The sequence below is a fragment of the Cryptomeria japonica genome, chromosome 8, assembly GCF_030272615.1.
Source record: "Cryptomeria japonica chromosome 8, Sugi_1.0, whole genome shotgun sequence".
Taxonomy (NCBI): domain Eukaryota; kingdom Viridiplantae; phylum Streptophyta; class Pinopsida; order Cupressales; family Cupressaceae; genus Cryptomeria; species Cryptomeria japonica.
In genome coordinates, this window is record NC_081412.1 from 276,115,569 (window position 1) to 276,135,675 (window position 20,107).

The following is a 20,107-nucleotide window of genomic DNA, read 5'->3' on the forward strand; positions in this document are numbered from 1 at the left end:
TCTATATCTATCTCTTATTGTGACTGTTTGCCAGACTTAGTCTTTCTCTTTAAATATTGATCCTTATGATTAAGAGACGGAATGAGTTTCCAATTCTATATTCATCCCATTGGCAGTCCTCTTATAATCAGACATATATGAGTATTGTCTTAGCACTCTCGTATTCTCCCCTCTTATGTCACATTAATCTTATTAAATTGTATGAATAGTATTAAATTTATTATACTGTATTTACAATATTATATTATTTTAATAGCATCATGTTGTATTAACAATATTTTATTTTATTAACAGCATCTTATTATATTAGTAACATCCTACTATAATCTTAGTTGACCATATTCTTACCAGCACGGAGCGTGGGACTGCTGACCACCTTATTTATTTTCTCTTTCTTCCGTTCAACGGACATGTCTGACCACAAGAAATGGTAAAACAATGTGTCTATTAGATCAGGCACTACACTACTTTAGCGATTCCAGATAAGCATTGGTTAACCATGATATTTACCAATACTATTTGTGAATATTTCTTAATAATTATTATCGATTATAGTTAACACAAATTAATATTTATGTGACTATTAAATAAATATTATTTAATAGTAATAAATATTTATTTGTAACTATTAATAATTAGTGTGAACATTGTGGTTTGTAATTATAATTGCAAATTAATATTTATTGTTACTGTTTTAAAAGTATTTAATGAATATTTGCTATTAATAAGATTTTTAATATGTGATACGTAATATTAATGTGAAGGCAGATTAGTAATCTGTTTATTGATGAATTTGATTATTTAATACCAAGGAGGTAAAGATATGAATGAACAATAAACTCATAATTAAATAATTGATGTATAAGCATGTTCAGATATAAATCACTGGTTATGTGATAATATGAGGATATCACACCTGGTAAAACTCAAAACTCACTTCTTTCCTTGTTTTTAAAACTTAAATGTGACACCTTGAAAATGTGTGGATTATGGCTTATATTTCTCAGCCTTTTCATATTATTACGAGTTATTGGCTGTATGTCCCTCTCATCCTTTTCTTATTATTACGAGTTATTGGCCGTATGTCCCTCTCATCCTTTTATCCACCCATCCACACCAAATGTCCAAGTTGATTAGGATGTAAAATTGCCTACAAAAAACTCCAGTGAAAACCTATTGCCTACTGTGATGCATTGATTTATACCATATACGTTCGTTACATATAACCTGGGAAACATTCCCGTTTCCACTAAATTACAACTCAAAAATTTTGCTAATACAATACAGGATTTTAATGCCAGCCATTTAAAAGGTTGAAGAAATCTTTCGGAGACTTGTACAACTGCAAAACTTGAAGAGCTCAATTGTATATAATAGTCCAACTGTCTAGGTTACAGTCATGTAGATTGAATGAAAGAATATCCTTTCCCTAAACTGGTTGAACAAATGAGAAACTAGGAAACCGTCTGCCCCTAGTCCAATTGCTTACGACCCCATTGGTTTATGTGGAGTTTGGAGTTAGAATTGAATAGGGACTTCCTATATGCCTTAACTGGGGATATAAACTTTATATCAGACTCCAAAAATTTTACAGTGCAATTGAGGTCCACAGTAAATTTACAATCGTTTTTTCTGGGACTCCAGAAATGGGGCAACTGCTCTGTACAGTTGTTCCTCTTCGAAGGGTTTAGACACATACCCATCCATTCCACACCTTAAGCACTCTTCATAAGTTGCATGGATTACATCAGCTGTCATTGCAAGTATTGGAACATGCCATTCCTTGTTATTTCTGAGTGTTTCTAAATTCCGGACTTGTCTAGTAGCTTCAAACCTGAAAGCAAATAAGGTAAGCCTTGCATCAAGAAATAGTTCGAAACTATCTTACATTGAAAAAAGAGAGGAAAAATTAAAATGTGCCTCAAACATAAATATGATATCAGACTCAAGTTTTTGAAGTACATACCCATCTATTTCAGGCATCTGGACATCCATAAAACAAGCATCAAACGAGTGTGGTGGCTGTAACTTTGCTACTGCAATTTTCCCACCCTCGGCACACTCCACACTAGCTCCATATTTCTCCAGAGCACCAGCAGCAACTCTAAGATTTACTTTATTATCATCTACAACCAGAATCTTCTTTCCCAACAGAAGACTACGAGGGGATATAGGTCCATTTGTGATCCTCTTTCCTGGCTGTTTTCCATTTCCAATTCCCAATGCTTGCTGAAGATAGGCAGCCACTGCACTTGCTCTGAGAGGCTTCACAATCACTGTTTCCAGAAATCCAGCTGCCTTAGCCTTTTCAGACTCGGAATTGTTGATTGAGGTTGCTAAAAGAATCATCTTCGGTAAGTATTTAGGAGTTCCCAATTTGCCTTTTCCCATCGACTCTCTCAAAATTTGGGGGAAAGCAAGTCCTGTTCCTGGGCCCCAAGCTTCATCATCAACAATGATCACATCCGCATTTACTGCTCCGCTGCTTAAGTGCATCAGATATGACAGTCAGACATAAAATGGGATCCATCTTTTAGGGAAAGCAAAGAACTAAATATTACATACATAAGGGAACAAACAACTGCCATAGCGGTTACAGTTACTAAATATCTTACCTATTTCCAATATCATCATTCCTTTCTCCTAACAATGCTGCCAATGTTGAATTAAAATCATGAACAGTTTCAACCTGCACCCCAAGTCTTTGTAAATGGGACTTTGTAACAGCAGCACGAACAGCTCTTCCGTCCACCACAATAGCCCTCCTTCCTTTGAGACAAGTTGGCAGAGATGGATTCAAATCTTCCTGGGATCGTGTCTGAGCCTTTCTCAAGACAATACTGAATGTAAACGTGCTACCAACACCTGGCCGACTCACAAAGTTTAACTCCCCACTCATGAGCTCCACCAGGCATCTACTTATGCTAAGACCTATGCCAGTTCCCCCATATTTGCGAGAAGTTGAGCTATCAACTTGCATGAAAGGCACAAAGACATGCTTCTGTTTATCTAAAGGGATTCCAATACCTGTATCCTCTACACTGACTATTAAGCGTACAGTAGCAGATGTATCACTTACACAATTTTCTGATGTGCCAGATTGCAAATGCTTTGCATTAGAAACAACTAATTTGAAGGTCTCCCAACTATTCCTTCCATCTGCTGTCTCATACCCACTCAATGTTTTCCATGAACTGGAGCAGTTTTTTAACCCTTCAGTTTGCCACTTTGACAATGTCTCCCTATTATTTTCCATCACAGTTTTCATTTGCTCCGCAAGATAAACACAAAGAAAAATGTGCCCTTGTTTTGTGAACTGCCAAATCAAAAATAGCAATTAAAGGATGCAAGCTCAATAAGGTAAACAACTATTACAAAAAAAATGATTTGTGACGCCAAGTAGTGAGCAATGCAGATAAAGTGGTTCTTAAAAATGTTATTCCATTGGCAAAGAATCTTGTTGACTACATCAGTTACAATGTACAAATACATATTGATCCAGAAGTGTGGCAAAAGATGAGGGAAAGGCAACTAACTTTAATTGAATTTCCAACAAGATTGATGATGATTTGCCGAAAACGCCCAGGGTCCCCAATAAGAAAGTCTGGCACCTGATCAGAAACAAAGACTGCAAGCTTCTCTTACCAAATAATTGGCAAGAACAATGTTTCCATCCATAATTGCAAGTGGTTAGAAACAATTATAAAGAAACAAGAATATATTGATAACACCAATTGCACGGAAAAGAATAAAGCATACAAAAACTTTAGCAAAACCCCAAGATATCTTGAACTCATCCACCAGAAAAAGATCATAATTTGCATTGATACTTTGCTAGGCTGAAGAAAATTGAATTTACCTCTACATTGTTTTCTCTCGACTTCCCAGAAAACAGAGAAAGAACGTCATCTAAAATATCACGTAAATCAAAGGGAACTGCCTCCAGCTCAATCTTTCCTGACTCAATCTTGGCCTGATCAAGAACTTCATTAATTAATTTTATCAGGGCTTTTCCACTGGCTTGAGCAGTGCATGCATAATCCAGCTGGGTTGGGTCTAGTTCTGTATCCATTAGCATCTGCAACATTCCTGAAATCAAACTATGGAATATAAGCAAATAACAAATCTCCTTTCCAGGTAACAATATAAGATATACATAAATACAGATGGTAGGCCATATTATCAACCTAACCCCATAGCCAAACAAAAATAGGGAAACTCTTGTAGAGACATCTAAGATGCCATTTAAGTGAAGTAACCCAACAAAGTTTAAATGCTGGAAATCAGGCAAAAACACAATAAACACAGATAGTAGGCCATATTATCAACCTAACCCTATAGCCAAACAAGAATAGGGAAACTCTTGTAGAGACATCTAAGATGCCATTTAAGTGAAGTAACCTAACAAAGTTTAAATACTGGAAATCAGGCAAAAACACACTTACCCAGAACCCCATTCATGGGAGTTCTTATCTCATGGGAAACAGTAGCAAGAAACTGCAAAAATAGACACAGATGTCAAATGTCTAATTGGTAAATAATAATGTGATTTATTTTTCTTAGGAGCGGATAGTGAAAATTCAAAGAACAGTCAACAGAAGCAAAAATTAAGCAATCTGATTCATGACAATAACTGGATGACAGATCTAAATATTGACTGCTAAACATATGACCTGAGACTTGGCAATATCTGCTGCTTCTGCCTGCCCTTTCAGTTCCTCCATTTTACGGAAGTCATCCTCTACTTTAGCAATGCGGATTATAGCTGCATGAAATATATGCCCAACTAAGAGCACAATAACTAGTATTCCAGCTGAAGTTGTTATTGCAGACCATGGGGGGGGCTGCCTCTGGTTATATCTGTTTCAAGTAGCACACTTACATGTATCAAATAAAATTGCTACAATCAAAGCGATGAGAAATAAGTTATAGTCATGTGCATCAGTAAGAAAGAATCAACACAGATAATGGGTGATATGCCAAACTGGTGCATATAAATTGTAAATACCTGCAACGCATTTCATGCTTGCGGACTGGGTCTCCAAAATCAAGAAGACTGATATGTGAAATTTCATCATCTGTAACATCAGGACCATACATCCTCAATGGCTCTGAACTGTTGGTCATATCGTACACATTGACAGTAATAGCCTGATTGCCAGCAAGTTGACGCAGTAAGTTCTTCACCAATGACTCAACATCAAAGGCTCCACCCAAGTACCTGCTCAAAACCCATTGCAACCAAATCAGAGATTTGACAAGGCAACTTGCTTGTTCGAGGCAAGAAAATAAGTTTATGCTTCAAACTCTAACACTGTTATACAGTGGTCTGTGATGACACATTTTAAGTCACAACTAGTTTTGAGTGACCTGAATATCAACGTTCACCTCCAGATTCCAAACCTAAACATATAAGATGTCACTGGGACAATTAAGAACTTTTGAACTATAAGCAATATTATAGTTCTGCAAGACAGAATAATAGAAATGTTTACCACTTAATCCAGCTTTTCATGCATTGTGACAGATCCCATATGATATCCTTGTGTTAACATTGTAAAAAGAAGGATGGATATTAAAAAACTGATGCTATGAACAGCCATCCTGAACGGTTTCCAAGATTACAGAAAACCTATACAGTTCTACTCTTGATTAGATAAAAAGTGAATCCAAATTAGCTGAAATAAATATCCCAATAAAAACTGCTTGCCAAAACCAGTTCTTCAAATAGATAAACTTACGCAATATGGAGTGTAGCAGCACAAAACAGGAAAAGAACACATTTACCCACACTAAATTGGTAACAAGGCCATTCAAAGTCAAACCAGCATGTCAAACCCAGAAAAAAACAGGAATAACCCACAGGTTATAAGCTATGTTACCAAGTTCTTCCAAAAGCCCCCCGTATCCATATGGGTACAGTTCAAGCCTAAGTCCAAGGCTGGTTCTAAACTGGGTTTTCCCAAGCTCTTATTCCCTATGGTTCCTTCACAAAAGGACCCATAGGGATTCCGGAGTACTTGAGAGGGACCTTGGAACCCCAGCAAACCCAAGGGGGCCCAAAGGCTGCCCAAACAAAAAACAATAAAATGTTATTTTTTTAAAACATTTTTATAAGCAAAAAAGTGTTTGCGTATATTCACCTTTAAATGATAAAATTGTGAAAATGGTGCATGTGTCATGAAGCTTTGTGTGGTTTCAAAGGCTTAATTCAGGCTTGGTGGCAGGTGCTCTGCCCCTCAACCCCACCATGTATTGCTACAAGGAATACGACAGGGGTGCTGTCCCCGGACCTAGCAAGGGGCATTACCCCTCAACCCCCCACTAAGGGTGTTGCCCCAAAACACCCATGAGGGGCAATGCCCCTCAGACCCCCACGAGGGGCATTGCCTATTGACCCTACTAAGGGCATTCCCCCCCAAATGCCTGTGAGGGGTGCTGTCCCTCAACCCCATTGGAGTCTCCATTGCTAGACCCCCTCTAGTTATTAGGATCTCTTGTCATGCAAGAAACTTGATTACAATGAGGGGGTGACAAGAAATTGGGATCTAACTCTTGAGTGTGTTGACTTAGACGTTATTGCTGCACAACTTGCTAGAGAATATCTTTAGAAGAGGTAGTTTGTACTGTACATAGCAGTGCAAGTGGCATTGTAATTCATTGTGGTTCAAGTGAATTGAACCAAATGTTGACTTTGATGCTTATGATGAAGAGCAATATAAAGATTAGTAATATATTAATTATAATTTTCTTTGTATATTGACATTTGACAAATCATCAAATTATGAATTTATTTGTATTTTCGTTTTTGCAAATTACGAGGTATTTATTCTTAATACGTATATCACACATGTGTGTGTGCGTGCACACACAAATGGAGATGGGGACGCTTGTGCATCTAATTAAGGTCTGTGTTTGTCAACCTGACAGATGGGGGCACTTCTGCATCTAATGGAGGCAGTGACAACCAAACCAGATCATGTTGTGTAGCAAAACATGCTATGGCGGAGGATGGAACTGAATAGTGCCAATCACTTGGGAATACACAATTTTTTAAGTTTCTGCTGCATTTCCATAAATGTTAAAAGCTGTCATGCTTGTAGCCATATTCTTTTATTAGAAGCAACAGTTCAGTTTGAGGTACTGAGTTGTAAAATGTCTTAATCATGTCTGCAATTTGCTTTAGAGTCCTTGTGGAATCATATGACAAATGGTTAGAAGAAGCTTTGAAACTCATTGTCATGGAGACTCATACTAAGATAAAAGCTGATAAGTTGAATCACATACCTCTTATACATCATTTGGGCCACAATAGTATAATGTGAACTGTTTTGACCAATTATCATATGGCAGTCCACCTATCCTCTATAGTGGGCATCAGGTTGACTTGAGCATGGTTTACTCTTCAGATCCAGTTATTATGATACTAACTGCACTCTGCACGATTCCAGTTGTTTCAATGATATGAGATACACCTTATAACCATAAATTTGTTTGGTTATAGTGGGGTCATAGCTGGCATAGTAGCATATAATAATTGTAAGTTGAAAGTGGAAGCTTCTAAAGTGCACAATACAGTGGTGGCCATCAATGAGCTCTCAGCCAAGAACAAAGAAGGCCTAGATATTCTTCAAGGCCGTGCATTAATTTGACAATAGAGACTGGAAGGTTGATGGGAAGTGAAGGATATATGATATTTGACGATTACTCGTTCTCCATGTGCAAATGGACTTGAATATATGATATCAAGTGACTTAGCAAAATATAAGAAATTGAGACTGGTCAAGATAGAATATGGAAGCATGAGAATATGGGTAGCTGACCATTAGCTGGATGGCATGGATTAATATGTTTTTCAAAATAATGTCATTCAAACCAAGTTATTTACCCTAAATTCCAGTTTGCAAAGAGCTTGTGGCAGAAGCTGATTCTAGTAAGTTTTGGGCTTTCTTTAGAGGCTATGCTGTCCTTGGTAAGGAGAGTGACAATGAAAATGGCTCCTGCAGGAAGTTTAAAGAATATAGAGAAATGGGCTAACTGAATGAAGACAAGAGCAAGACCCTTGTTTTAGGCGATGTTGGAGTTGAGCAATTTTGTTTCACTGAGTGGCTAAATTTGAAGATTTATAGCAAAAAGTATTGCATATGACGTCTGTAATTTGATTGCATCTTGTTGAAAGCCACCTAGATAATAGACAGTCAAGAATAGTGAACATGTGAACATGTTTTTCAACTAAATAATGTCATGTCCCAACAGGCATGTATTAAATTACTTGGAAAATGGCAAATTGATTTAGGGTAGCTGAAAGAGGAAAGTAACTAATGCATACGGGATAGATGGAATTTGGATCAAGATTAGGGGACAAGGAGAAATGTGAATAAATCAAGGCTAAGGTACATCAAACAAAGTATTGGGGTGGTTTGAGGCAAGCAAGCAACTTAAATGACTTGAGGACTGGGGTGGTCCTTGAAGCAGTTTTATCGGAAGACATTTGCAGAATGTTGGTCAAGGATAGTTTAATATGGAGGTACTCAAGGATGTGTAGCCTAGTAGTGTGAGTCATACAATGCTAAGGTGCATCAAATGAAGTATTCAAGTGATCGAAGCAAGCAGGCAACATCAATGTCTTGAGGACTAAGGTGCTACTTGATAGGAAGACATTTTTGGAATGTTGGTCAAGGATAATCCAGTGTGGAGACAGTCAAGGGTGAGTGTAGGCTAGTAGTGTCCAATATAGGATGTGGATCTGAGTAATGTTAGAGGAATAGCACAACAGGCACTTGGAAAAGTGATATTTGTCAGGTCGTTGATGATAAGAATTCCATCACTAAGATTTTGGAGGGATTGGTTGTAATAGAGTCAGGAATGTTAAAACCGAAGGGATGTGCTGCCCCCTCTAGAAAAGAGCAGTTCATTAAAGATTACCTCCACTTGTTAGACAAGTAACATTGTTGTGGCCTGTTCAAGGACATCCATTAAGTGGATGTCCTAGCAGACTTCGATGTTGCAAGGAAATCTTGACTCGAGTCAAAGACAGCGTGAGTGTAGGAAAATCTGATGCCAAAAAGCAAAATGCTGAGAAAGTTAAACGAAGCTGATGAAGTCAAACTATTGCTAATGAAGCTATTTCAGTTGTTGACACAGATAACAGCAATTTTTGCTGAAAATATTTTGAAAAATTCTACATTTCACTAGAATTTTGGTCATAGCTAATAATTAGTTCTATTTTAGGCATTAGTTTCTGGCAGTCCAATACTATGTTTAGGAAACTAATTAGGTTTTTTATTTATTGATTAGTTGCTTTAGAAGAAAGCCAATCAATATTTTTAGGATAAGTTTTTTATGTTAAATCAACTTATAGTTTGATTTTTAGTTTTAGTCAACCAATCCGAAAATTCCCTGTACGGCAACTTAATTCAGGATTGTTTAAATTTTATTTTTTTTCACATAGTTTTAAGCATGTGAAACTCTCTATATTAGATGAATTATTTCAGTTTGTAAAGGCAGTAGAAGAAAAGTATTCGAAAGGAAAATTTCAAATTGTAATTTAAGACTCAAGGAGGTAATTTTTAGAAAAAATAGAAGTTATCTTGGTGTATAATTTATAAGCAGCCCTGTCCCATACAAAATTTACTAAAAGTGGTATCAGAGCAAGGTTTTATCAGCACAAGAGTTTATCCATGTAAGTGAGAATTACATTGGCCGGGTTCACATGAAAAGCTCCCTCACCAAAGTTCAAGACCTATGACTTTGAGAGAAATCTCAGTTTCGTTTGATAGGTATAATCAATAATGCCAATAAACATTGGTACAATGCCAATTCAAAGGTGAGAATTTCGACTATTCAAAAGATCAACTGGAAAGAGTATTAATATGGAAAGGTGTATGGAACATTGTAGCAAACAGGTATGTTGAACCTCAAGAATGGAGTATAAAGGATTTGAAGAAGAAAGCAAAGAAGGATATGTTTATAGGTTGAAGAAAGCACACTATGGTTTAAAGCAAGCACTAGGTGCATGGTATTGAAGAATTGATACGTGGTTCTTAGCAAATGTATATGTGAGAAGTAAGAATGGACCTACACTATATTTCAAGAAAGAAGATAATGAAAAAAAATTGTTTGTCTATATGCTGATGATCTACTCTATATAAAAAGCTCAAACAGGATGAAAAAAGAATTCAAAGGGGCAACGATGAAAGAATTTGAAATGACTAATATAGGACTAATGCAATATTTTCTTGGCATAGAGGTACACCAATCTCATGGTAAGATATTTATTTGTCAAGCTAAATAAGTGCTAGACATCTTGAAGAAGATTAATATGCTAAACTGTAAAAGAATTGATGCACCAATTGCACAAGGAAAAAACTTGATGAAAGAAGATCAGCCACAAAAGATAGATGACAGGAAATATGGAAATAGCATTGGGAGCTCAATGTATTTAGCAGCTACAAGACCATATATTATGATTGCAATTTTGCTGGTTTCAAGGTATATGAGTGAGCCTTCAGAAAGACATTTACAAGCAGCAAAGAGAATATTAAGTGATGTGAATCGAACAAATAATCATGGAATCCATTGTTATTTACATGAAGATTCAAAGTTGTTTGGTTATTCAAACATAGACTGAGCAAAATCATCAAATAATAGAACGAACACATCAAGACATTTTCTAACAAAAGTGGAATGGTTACATGGAGCTCAAAAGGCAGGATACAGTGGTATTATCAAGTACAGAAGTAGAGTATCTTGCATTAAAGTAGCATGTACAGAAGCAATTTGATTAAGAAAAATTACTTTTGGAAGACCTGGGAGAAAAACAAAGAAGTCTTGCACCAACATTTTGTGAGATTAGTGGAGCAATATAGTTATGTAAAAATCCAGTATTTCATGCAAGAACAAAACACATAAAACTGAAGCAATATCATGTAAGCTAGTTGGTACAAGAGAGAAAAAAAAGTTGATATTCAACTTTGCAAATCAAAAGAACGGTTGGTAGATATCATGACTAAAGGGCTAGAAAGATAATACATTCAGGTTTGAAGGCAAAGTTGCAATTGCAAGGATTCGAAATCAAGGGGGAGAATGTAGGAAAATCTAATCTCAAACAGCAAAATGTAAGTGATGTTAAAAGAAGCTAATAAAGTCAAATTGTCATTGATAAAGATATCTCAATTGTTGATGAAAATAACAAATAGTTGTTGACAAAGATAACAACCAGTTGCTAACGAAGATAACAGTAGTTGCTGCCAACAACATTTTCATTTGCAATTCATTAGAATTTTAGGCAAAATTAATAATAGTAGATTATTTCTAAAGCAATATATTTCAGCAATCCAAGACTATGTTTAGGAAATTATATTTAGATTTTAAATTATTGATCAGTTTTTGTTTTAGAAGAAAGTTAATAGTTATTTTTAATTTCTTAGCATAAGTTTTTTATGTTTAATTGCCAACTTTCAGTTTTATTTTTAATTTTAGTCATCCACTTGAAAATTTGCATTTAAGGCGACTTAGTTTAGGATTGTTTTAATTGTTTTTTCCAATTATTTTAGGGGTGTGAAACTCTATATTAGACACATTATTTTAGTTTGTAGGTGCAAAAGAAGAAAAGAATTATGAAAGGGAATATTCAGACTGTAATTCAAGACTAGGAATTCACTTTCAGAATAAATTAAAGTTTGTTTGATTTGTAACTTCTGAGCAGCCTGTCCCATACAAAATTTACCAACAAGTAGTGTCACTAGACAATGGGCATTAGGTGTTAGGTGTTCAAGAGATCAACACAAGCATACCCTTGAAGGGTATACTGAATGGCACTTGATTGTTGTTAGGTCTTGAAGTTTCGCACAATTAGTTACATTGAGCTAAGCTAACTCACTGAGATGATATAGTTTATGTTAGAGTCAATCTCTCTAACAACAAGAAAATAAGCAATTCAAATTGCACAAAGCCTGGGAAGAGAACCCAGTATTCAGCACCATTTGTAGTTTACTCAACGATTTGGTGACAAATTAACTATGCACTCCAGTGAGATGGAAAGGCAACCATGGAAACACGTGAATTGATTATTGAATTTACAATACGATTGCACTTTGATTAAGTTTACATTTAACAAATCAGGCTCTTCAAACCTTGTATCATATGTCTTCTAGTTCTACACAAGAGCAAACTACTATTCTAATGGCTATATCATTTAGAGGTAACTAATTTAGTCATTAAGGGGGTATTTATATAATATCAGATATTGCTAAGGTTGTTGTTAGGGCATTGCCCGTATATTTGGAGGTTGCATCTCATGTTAATGCTATTTGTCTAACTAAATTATTATCAAATACTTCCATCCTTGTAATGTGAAATATGGCCCATGAAATAACTTCAGATATGTAGGGAAACTTATGTTACCTCACACTTTGACTTCCCAAGGTCCTACAGGTTATGGCAGCCTAAAAATACAGAAAGCAACAGTTTCTAGGATTTTATTGGTTGGAATGATTAGCTAGATTCACTTGGTTTTCTTGTTGAAGGAAATGACTTTGTAGTTTGTGGATTCTTTGTCCCCAAAATTACCCAACTTCTCCAAAATGTACCTTGAAAGCCTAAAATTAGAGAACTTGGACTGGAGGACAAGTTGACGTAGATAATGATCAACACTGTTCTGGTTTGAGGGTGCAAGGCAGAGTTACACAACTTACAATCCTCCTGCTATTAGGAGCTGATCCTGACCAGGTATAGTCATCAAATGATCAATTGGGACGAATAAGGAGACATACTCTAGGCAAATCCTACTAAAGGAGAGGCCAGAAAGAATTGGGAAAAGCAGCTTGTGCTCAAATTAGCATGTGTCTCTTCAGATCTAATTTAATGCTTGAAAAGTAAAATATAAACTAGGTAAACCACACAACAGTTGACAAACCACTAAAGCAAATGTACTAGAAAGTAAATACAAGCTTCAAACAAGATCTCTAAGCTCTGAAGCAATCAATGAAACAGAAACAAATAAGATGTATGACTAAACTAGCCTAGGATCATTCAGATGACACACAAGCCTAAGTCTAATTGTGACGTTGGCAAAAGAAGACTGAAGATATAAACTGATATTTTTTTTAAAGATATTATTGCAAGTCCAATGCTAATAAGCACAGCAATCTAGCTCAAGTAAACCCAAAAATCTGCTAAGCAATCTCTAGGTTCAAATGAAAACTCTTAAAAAAGTGGCAGAGAAGGATACAAAAGCTTGAGAAATGAGAAATGAGTTACTATAAAAACGAAGAGCGACTAGGATACAAGAGCTTGAGAAATGAATGTGCATTCTAGAAATGTCAATGCTTTGTGCTAAGAATGATTCTAATGCAATGTAAAAAAGCTAGGAAATAGGATAACAGCTAGAATACTTAACACAAACTCCAAGATTCCCATGACGTGCAAGATACAACCTAGATATACCAAAGAAACAAGACTTGACTGAGGAATATAAGAGGACTAGCCAAAATAGCAAGAATCCAGCAAAACATAAAAGTTACAAGAACTGTCAAAATTGTTTAAGCATGCAAAAATGAGCACCAGTTGACAAAGACAAACTGCAAAATAGAAAGACAATAGAAAGACAAAACCAAACAGAACAGCACAGACTGAGAAAACACATCAAATAGAAAGATCTTGCAAATGTTTTCAAAATTGTAAATGCTGTCACAATCTTTCAAGAGTGTTGCAAATAATTGTAAACTGCAAACAGCAAGTATGGAAATGCTAGAAGATGTAGTGTGAATGAAGGAAATAAAGCACTGAGTAAAATGAAGAAAGATGTGTGAAGAAACAGCGAACTTCACCTTAAATATAATTAATGGAAGGAAAGGGAAAGAAAAGAATTTGGCCAAACTCTTGGCATGCAACCAAACTTATTGAAAAGCTACACTAGAGAGCTGGAATGAAAAGCAAGAAAATGACAAATTACTACTCATATCAAAATTATACTAAACTAATTAAAACTAAGATAATCTAAACTATAAACTTAAACAAATAAAAAGCCTAGCCTGCCATGATGGAGATGACGAACCCAGGCTGAACTAAAAAACTTGAAGCACAATCAAAAGGTCCTTAATAATGTGACCCTGAGGAAGTGTATCAAATATCCCATCAAAAGACGAGCACAAAACCAATGATCTATACTCAGAAAAAATTGTCTGCTAACCAAAACCTACTACTAAAGATCTGATAACAAAGAAGCAGCATGGGATTTTGTATCACAAGGCAGTAAATGTGCTGCTCAACAATTTTTTAATTCCTCGTTGACACTCATATCTTGCATATTTATAGACCAAGAATGGCACTTGAGCTAGTAAGGGGAAACTGGAAGCGTTTGGAAGGGGAAAAAAAATGTTAAAGACACTTATGACAATTCAATGCTTCATTATGCACTTCTAAGTCGTTGCAAAACTACCCTGGTGGTTTTGCTGCCTTACAGAAGAAAACAAAGGGCAGAACAGGAAGATGAAATGGGTAAAGAGTAGAAGAAGGCAAAGACACTAAAAAGGGGAAGCTAAAGAATGCGAACCAAATTGGATTGGGAGCAAGCAGAAGAGGACAAACAGCTAAACAGGGCCTAAACATGGTGATAGGACACATTTTGTGTAGACGATGTTTATAAGTCATCAATAGAAGTACTGAACCTTGAAGGTTTTTCATGATAATATTCATTGTAAATGGAACCATACATCAACTAACATTCATCAGTTGAGTACACATTTTTAAAATGGCTAAATTTCAACAGTTATCTAAAGACTGATTTAATGCTGACCATGTAAATGCATACTATATTTTGATGCAGCTTGGCAACTTTATTGGGCTACAAGGAATAGACATATAATTAAAATACAAACACACACTTTTCAAAAGATTGGCAGCATCTTCAATACTGTCAATGTATACTGCTGAAAACTGCTAGCAAGACCACATTCAAAACTTGGAATTCCCCTTTTCATCCGGAATGAATCTTTACTAGTTATTAAAAATATTTCAAATAATTTGACTCAAAATAACATTCATTTTTAGTCTATAAACTAGGTTCTAGTTGATATCCATTTGATGCTTGTTTAGCAGAAAAGTCCTGGAAGTCAAAATCAATCATAATCCCAAACAAGTACTATGGACTAACCCTGCAGTTGCTTGAATGCGCTCTTCTGGGGTAGAATCAGAAGGAAGATCAATCTTGTATACAGCAAAGGTGAGAACAACCCCAAGGTGCGTGGAGTTCAATAATCTAAATGGACTGGTAAGGACTGCCCTTCCACTTGCTCTGGCACGCAAAATGTTTTCACGGTCTTCCTGTGTATATGAAGGCTTAGAACTCAAAGAAAGAAACTGGCAGAGAATAAATTTATTCAGACAAGAATGAGAAACTTGTAGGTTGAATTCATAAGTAACACCTTCCCAGACATCATATCAAGAGATGCAATATATGAAACAGTATCCTGTGAAAAGATAACAGGTGCGTATTCATCTTGTTCAGATGATGTTTCATTGGTTTCCATATTCTTTATGCTCCAACCTTGCTCCCTTTCAAATTGTTCCCTCTCTGCATGAAGAACTCTTTGAGCATACGAAACACCACTCACCAAGGGCCTCTCAAATGAAGTCCTTGCAGCATATTCTGCAAATGTTTTCTGCAGAAACCAAAAAAAGAAATATATCTTGAAGAATTTGCGTATTAGAAGAATCTAAACACAATTAAATTATCAATAAAGGCATCCAGAATCATTATAGTCTATTCTTATCAATCCTCGCAAACAAACTCTTTAGAATCAATTGTTTCAGCTCCAATTTGCTAGGGCATTAAAGATCAAAAACAAAAATAGTCATATACGAGGGAAAAGACTGGTGTTATAAGTAGACACAAAGAACTTATTTTATGTTTGCTCAAGCTGGCTAGCGGTTGCTATGGTTGAGACAATTAAACCCATTAGCATTCGTTCAATTGTGTCCAGAGGTCATACGTTTAGCTGCCAAAGGTGTAAATCCCGAAGACAAAGGACAGAGAATAGTGATCAAAGCAACATGTCTGACATAAAATTCAAATTGACTACTTAGACAGGGAATTCTTTGCTTACAAACAATGAGTGGCCTGGTTTACCTGATTCATTGCAGAGGGCTGCTTCCGATGATGGAAAGTGGAAATAAGTATCGCCAAGGCATGCACATGATTCATACTCACTTCAAACTGGTCTTGAAGCATCCTTGCACGCTCATCACACATGCTTGCTAAAATTTCCTTCCTGCGTTCATTTATGTCAGTCTTCATGGAAAGAAAAAGCCAAATAGAGCCTATTACTCCGCACAAAACCCACAAAATCAACAGCTTCGTGCGCCATGTTCCACCAAGCTTTGAGGGCTTTAAGGTCTGCCTATGAGGTTGTTGTTCCATAGAGCTTGTGCCCGTGAATTTGTCGGACCACTTAACGAACAGTCTACTAAAACCTGTGGTATGATGAATGCTATCACTCATAGATCCACCAAGCAATCCACAGCTTTGTGTCAGCATCTTGAGTTCTGGTGCAGTGTGAGGCAACCAGAGCCGGCATGCTTGTATGAGGCGCTGAGATATCTTCGCAGACACTACAAAACTGAGAGCACTCATCAACTAAACTTTAATAGCCACTCGCATAACAATAAAAACCAACTCTGTAACTGCTGTTACTACCTACACAGTGAATGTAGCAGTGAAAACGCACTACTGCAAGCGCTGATATTGACCTCTTTATCAGTTTAACACACTCGTTTGCCCCCACCGTCGGATTGCATAGACCTGTGTTTGATTGACCGGCAGCATGGTACGGAGTTCCATCCTTAAACTGTACAGGGTCAACGGGAAAATTACTTGGCAACTCATCTTGTCCTGAGTATTTTTTATATTGACTCTACGATGCTCCTGCTGACTTTTTACATTCTGGTTCTTAGCTACTCTTCTATTCGACAAAAGTGTCTGATAAATAAAGCACCAGCTCTTGCACCCTTCGTAATTACAGTTATAATGCGAACATGGTTTTTCCCTGAGCAAAACAATAACATATTTTTCCTTTTCACTTACCCTCTGACTGAGCAGGTTATCAACTTTTTTTCAGTTACTTTGAAATGGGGTTTCATCCTATCTCGTTGAAGACAACTCAGGACGGTATGAATCCATTTCTGCAACCACTCAATCAATTCAACAACAAAACCCAGCTTAACCCACTGTTCCAGTAGTGAAAATATAATTTCCAAACATATGGGACAGTTATTCTCCTAGTTATTCCTCAAAATCCTGAGCAGGTTATTCTATCTCAACTTCAGAAATTTAGATGTGGGTTTCAACTACTGGCTCTTTCAGACACAACTCCACGCGTGGAAATCGCAATTGCCACAGGATCAAGAAAATCCCACTTGCTCATCTGCCGGTATGTCCTCATAAATGCCCTTTAGCTCGATAGTAAGTTGACTAGACGGCAAAGATGATGAAGCGATGGAGCAGAAACGACGATGGCCGCGATGTAGATGAGGTAGAAGCAGATAAAAGAGAATTCTGTGGATGTGGGTCCTCCTCCTTCAATTCCTAGAAGCAAGCGCCCTGGCTTTGCATTGTGTAAGTGGGGTCCTGTCAGAGGCGCGCATTGTGGCTTCTGCAAAACAACTGGTAGAAGAGGAATTGTGCTCAGGAGGAGATATGGTCACGGAAAACAGTCAAAAAAAAGTTGCCTTGATGATGCCCAAGAGCCAAACCACGACTGAAGAAGACATGTTTTAGCAATGAATGAAAATGTGGGCTAAGAATGGCAGAGGAGACAAACTAATGCAAGCAGAGTTAGGACTTGAGGGAAATGTGGGCTATGAATGGCAGAGGAGACAAACTAATGCAAGCAGAGTTAGGCCTCCAGAGAAATGTAGCATGAATGGCAGAGGAGACAAATTAGGACTTGAAAGACCTATAAATGCAGTTACAGACCAATTTTGACAAAATGGATTCCTTTTATTAATGATCAATTTAATAAAAGGAGAGGGAAAAACAAACATCTGGGTCGTGCCTCTGATGCTCGTGACTGTGCAAGGCCAAATTAAATGGTACAGGTAAATAAATGTCTAAAGAGCATTAGAGGAATGGTAAGGATTCCATGAGAAACACCCCTAAAGACAAATTTCACACCCCCAAAAGGATGGAAATGAATGTATGATGGGGAGGTGGGGTATATGACAGTGAGAGGAGAGCAAGTACACGCAGAGCCGTAGTGGAGATACAAGTAAATGTGGGTTACATGCACGAAAGTGACCTCACAACCTACAGCAGAAAAGAGGGAAGGAAATGGTCAATTGGGCCTTTGTGGAAACCTTAACAATAAAGTTGCACTCACAGGCTACAGCAACAATGTGTAAAAGTGCGGCAAGCAGACTACAAGTGAGTGGGTTGGTTGGGTTCAAAGCAGAAGTTTCAGCAAATCTTAAGCACCTAATTATTTTCAAAATTAATCTAACGGTGGTCGGAAGATTTAGTTTCAGTGGCTGTATGGGTGAAAATTTGATATCTTATATTTTTCATTATAGATTCACTTCTATTCCTGGTATCTAATTTAATTTTTTTTATTATAGATTTATTTTTTATTTTTTATTTTAATTTAGTAATTAGTGTGTAAAATAATATATTTTGTATGGTAGTTGGTAAATAATCTATTTTTTTAATCCATTTTACTTATTGGAATCTAATTTGAATTTAAATTTGTAGATTGTAGTTGATCTATACATTAATCTAGTAATATGTAAAAATAAATTTAATTTTTCGATCTTAAATATCAAAGTTTTGGCCTAAATATTTACTTCTATTTGGTTGTTATGAGTTGGCTAAAGGACAAAATCATATGAACTTCACTCTAAATTGTTGTATTATAGAAAGACAAACCTTAACTCGTTTAGAACATCTAGCAAGCACACATTGTCGCATATCAAACACCTAGCAAAAAGCATCATTATACATTACATTATCTTTAGAACATTAAAATCTTCCTAGCATCCTAGGCATGTTCCATGTTGAAATATTGTCTTCGGTGATTGTACCAAGATGGTACATCAATATCTAACAGGTTGATAAAGAATAAATGTCCCAACTATTTGCAAATTCCTTTATTTGTATAGCTTTTATGTAGGTTACAAAAATCAAGGTGAGTGGGTTTCAACCCTATAATTTAAAGAATTCACATTGAAGATGGGGAAAATGAATAAAGACATAAAAGCATAAGATAACAACAAATTAACACAATTATATTAAGACTTTTACCTTTTCACTTTTCTTGACTGAGTTGAGGTGATGCACCCTTGTCTTTTGATTTGCTCCTTTGATGGTGATGATGTGGATTGCTCTCACACTAACATAACGTTGGCAAGACAAGAGTACGAGGATATTGAATTCAACAACATAAGTTTAGTGTGCATGAGGTGATGATGATGAGGGATAAATTCTCCAATCTATAGATTTTTAAGTCTAAAATGGAGGGTTAGAATTCATTGCAAGATGGAGGGTCAAGATTGAAGGAGAGCAAGCAAGGAGGTTTAGCCTTGTGAAAAGTGTCATGAGGTGGAGGCTTGTGAAATAACACTTGGCATGAGGAAGAGGGCTAGGTGTGCTCGCAAATGTGTAAGCACACATGGGAAGAATGAGGACTTTACAAAATGGAATAGAGAGGAAACCAAGGAATGTGACAAGTGGTTAAAAAGGGTAAGTGTGTGGTGGCTTTACAAGGAAGATGATCTCACACGTGTGAGCATTCAATAGGAAGAGGGATCAAGGGGCGAGGTGGAAGGGTGAAAGTGACATGTGCATGCAAGTAGTGGAGTGTTGGGAATATATGTTGTACACCTTGCATAAACATGATATATTGTAACGTTTTAAATTAAATAAATATTTAGTATGGTGCATCTCGGAGATGTCTTCAACCACATGAGATGTTTTATTTGGGGCCACCTGTAAAGTTGTATGTAACATTGGGCTAGTTATTTTGTGTGGGGCATATAATAATCAATCGGGAAAAGCATTTAATGTTTGTATCAAAAGTAAATGAGAGGTCGATAGTTTTGTGTACTCGTATTTTTG

The 20,107-nt window shown here is 36.5% G+C and overlaps 1 protein-coding gene across 3 annotated transcripts; it reads right to left on the bottom strand.

Moving 5' to 3' along the window:
* Positions 1–1,347: 1,347 nt before the first annotated feature.
* On the bottom strand, positions 1,348–18,407 carry LOC131072445 (probable histidine kinase 6). 3 transcript variants are annotated; one of them, XM_058008611.2, is made up of 12 exons: positions 16,701–18,406; positions 16,130–16,611; positions 15,426–15,662; positions 15,155–15,324; positions 5,009–5,221; positions 4,674–4,860; positions 4,446–4,497; positions 3,860–4,089; positions 3,537–3,635; positions 2,616–3,316; positions 1,967–2,485; positions 1,348–1,834 (listed from the first exon to the last, which is right to left on the bottom strand). In XM_058008611.2, the coding sequence occupies exons 2-12, from the start codon at positions 16,535–16,537 to the stop codon at positions 1,618–1,620; spliced, it is 3,033 nt and encodes a 1,010-aa protein (XP_057864594.2). In that variant the 5' UTR covers positions 16,538–16,611; positions 16,701–18,406; the 3' UTR covers positions 1,348–1,617. The 3 variants fall into 3 exon arrangements, with proteins under 3 accessions (XP_057864594.2, XP_057864592.2, XP_057864593.2); XM_058008609.2 differs by having other exon boundaries at positions 16,130–18,407; XM_058008610.2 differs by having other exon boundaries at positions 1,967–2,482; positions 16,130–18,404.
* Positions 18,408–20,107: the final 1,700 nt, after the last annotated feature.

Coding starts and splice junctions, on each gene's coding strand:
- LOC131072445 (XM_058008609.2), bottom strand. CDS start 16,633: ATGAGTGCTCTCAGTTTTGTAGTGTCTGCGAAGATATCTCAGCGCCTC. Junction 5,222..15,154: donor CGCATTCAAGCAACTGCAGG/GTTAGTCCATAG, acceptor GGTTTTGAGCAG/GTACTTGGGTGGAGCCTTTG. Junction 4,498..4,673: donor CAGATATTGCCAAGTCTCAG/GTCATATGTTTA, acceptor CTATTTTTGCAG/TTTCTTGCTACTGTTTCCCA.